The sequence below is a fragment of the Microtus oregoni genome, unplaced genomic scaffold (assembly GCF_018167655.1).
Source record: "Microtus oregoni isolate MIOR12 unplaced genomic scaffold, Mior012 000006F_ref0000085, whole genome shotgun sequence".
Lineage (NCBI taxonomy): Eukaryota > Metazoa > Chordata > Mammalia > Rodentia > Cricetidae > Microtus > Microtus oregoni.
The window spans coordinates 17,772,939-17,774,715 of record NW_024543065.1 but is presented as its reverse complement, the minus strand read 5'-3'; the positions used below and the strand labels follow the sequence as shown (position 1 = coordinate 17,774,715).

The 1,777-nt window shown below is 43.3% G+C and overlaps 1 protein-coding gene across 1 annotated transcript; it reads right to left on the bottom strand.

The window, feature by feature from the left end:
• Positions 1–244: 244 nt before the first annotated feature.
• LOC121449285 (membrane cofactor protein-like) lies at positions 245–1,246 on the bottom strand. The gene has a single exon (XM_041653592.1). The coding sequence runs from the start codon at positions 1,244–1,246 to the stop codon at positions 245–247; it is 1,002 nt and encodes a 333-aa protein (XP_041509526.1).
• Positions 1,247–1,777: the final 531 nt, after the last annotated feature.

Genomic DNA, 1,777 nt, shown 5'->3' with positions numbered 1-1,777 from the left:
CCAGAATTCTGTTCTGTTTACTCCACCCACCTAATTTTCTGCCCTATCAAAAGGCCAAGGCAGTCTCTTTATTTAACCAAAAAAAGAAACACATAGAAAGAAGACGCTCCTACACCAATAAAACTGGGTATGAAAACCATGCAGCCTGCTGTGCTTAGAATAATTAATTTATTCTGGCAGCTGACATTTCCAGTTTTTTCTTCTCTTCTTCACTCTTTGAGGATGTCAGAATGAGAAGTGCAAATTACTGCAGCTCCAACACAGCCATCATTATCAGAGAGATGATCCATCCCTCTGCATCTCCAAAACCAAATGCTTCTCCTTTGATAGAGCTCAGAACACTTGTGCTGGAAGGTATTGCGGGAGGGGAAGGAGGGAGAGGTGAGGGAGGAGGGGGCTCACTCCGACATATTGGAATTGGTGGCTGCCATGTATTATTACCCTCACACATGACAGTGTCGCTGCCATGAAGGAAAAGCCCCTGGTTACATTCAAACATAACCCTTGCTCTATAGGAGTATTTCTTACTGAATCCTGACGTCTGTCTCCCGTTCTGAATTACGGGATATGGACATCTGACCACTTTGCACTCAGGAGGGTTAGCGCTCCATTCTCTATTTTCAGAGCAATAGATCTGTCTCTCACCAACAAGGGACAGTTCATCCTGACCAGGAGGAACACGGTTACATTGGTAAGTTGCCACTTCATGGTATTCAAATACATCTTTGTGACTTGGGAAAAATTCTCCATTTTTTATATTTGGAGGTGGCTGACATAAAATTTTTGTACATATTGGGGGATCAGCACTCCACTGTACATCTGTTCCTGCAAGAAGACAATATAGAATTCCGTCACCAATTAAGACAAAGCCAGGATGGCAAGTATATTGAATTTGTGTACCAAATTCAGAACTTCCATTCAGGTAGTTTACTTGACCATTTACGGGATCTTCTTGCCTTGGACATGATTTTTTGTAACAAGCATCCTTTGAAATGGGTGACCACTGGCCGTCTGCAGTGCACACACTGGAGATGTTGACAGTAGGTCGTCGTGTATATCCTGGTCTACATGAGTATTCCACTTTTTCCCCAGTCCCATAACTGTCTTTAGGATCGCCATTGAGCTGCATGTTTGGAAACCATGGTGGCTTACCACAGGCGTCAGAAGATGTAGACATCAGGGCCACCAGGAGGGGCACAAGAAAGCTCTGGGCAGAAAAGTGTTCTGGTTGATGTTGGAGAGGCATCAGGCTCACTACTGAAAAGGTCAGGCTTTATATAAACGAGCTGAAAAAGAAAAGCATACCCAAAAGTCTAGGGCAGGCCTTTCTTAGTTTGATTACCATACGCAACAATCCCTACATTCACCAGTGTCAAGACTAGAAGACAGATGGGCGTGGCTTGGGCCACGCCCAGGAAGAAAGTCACCAAAAGTACTGGTTGGCTGGATCTTTCAACAAATCAAGGGAATCTCGCTGAAAGGCTGTTTTGGTTTAGCTGCCTCCATCTACAATACTTAATTTTTGTTTATCAGCAATGGGGTTTATTTATGAAGATGGATTCCTAGATGATGTATTATTGGTGCTTTCTGTCTGAATTTGCCCCTAAATAAGCCTAATGATAAATATTTGCGTGCATGGAAACTCTTTGAAAGACTCTATAATGCTCAAATAAAGAACTTGGGAAAATAGGATTAAGAAAGAAGAAAGTCAAGTTTCCAAAGCCGTACCCTGTGGCAACAGCGAACAGATCTTGCTGTGGACCCCTAGCAGGCTATC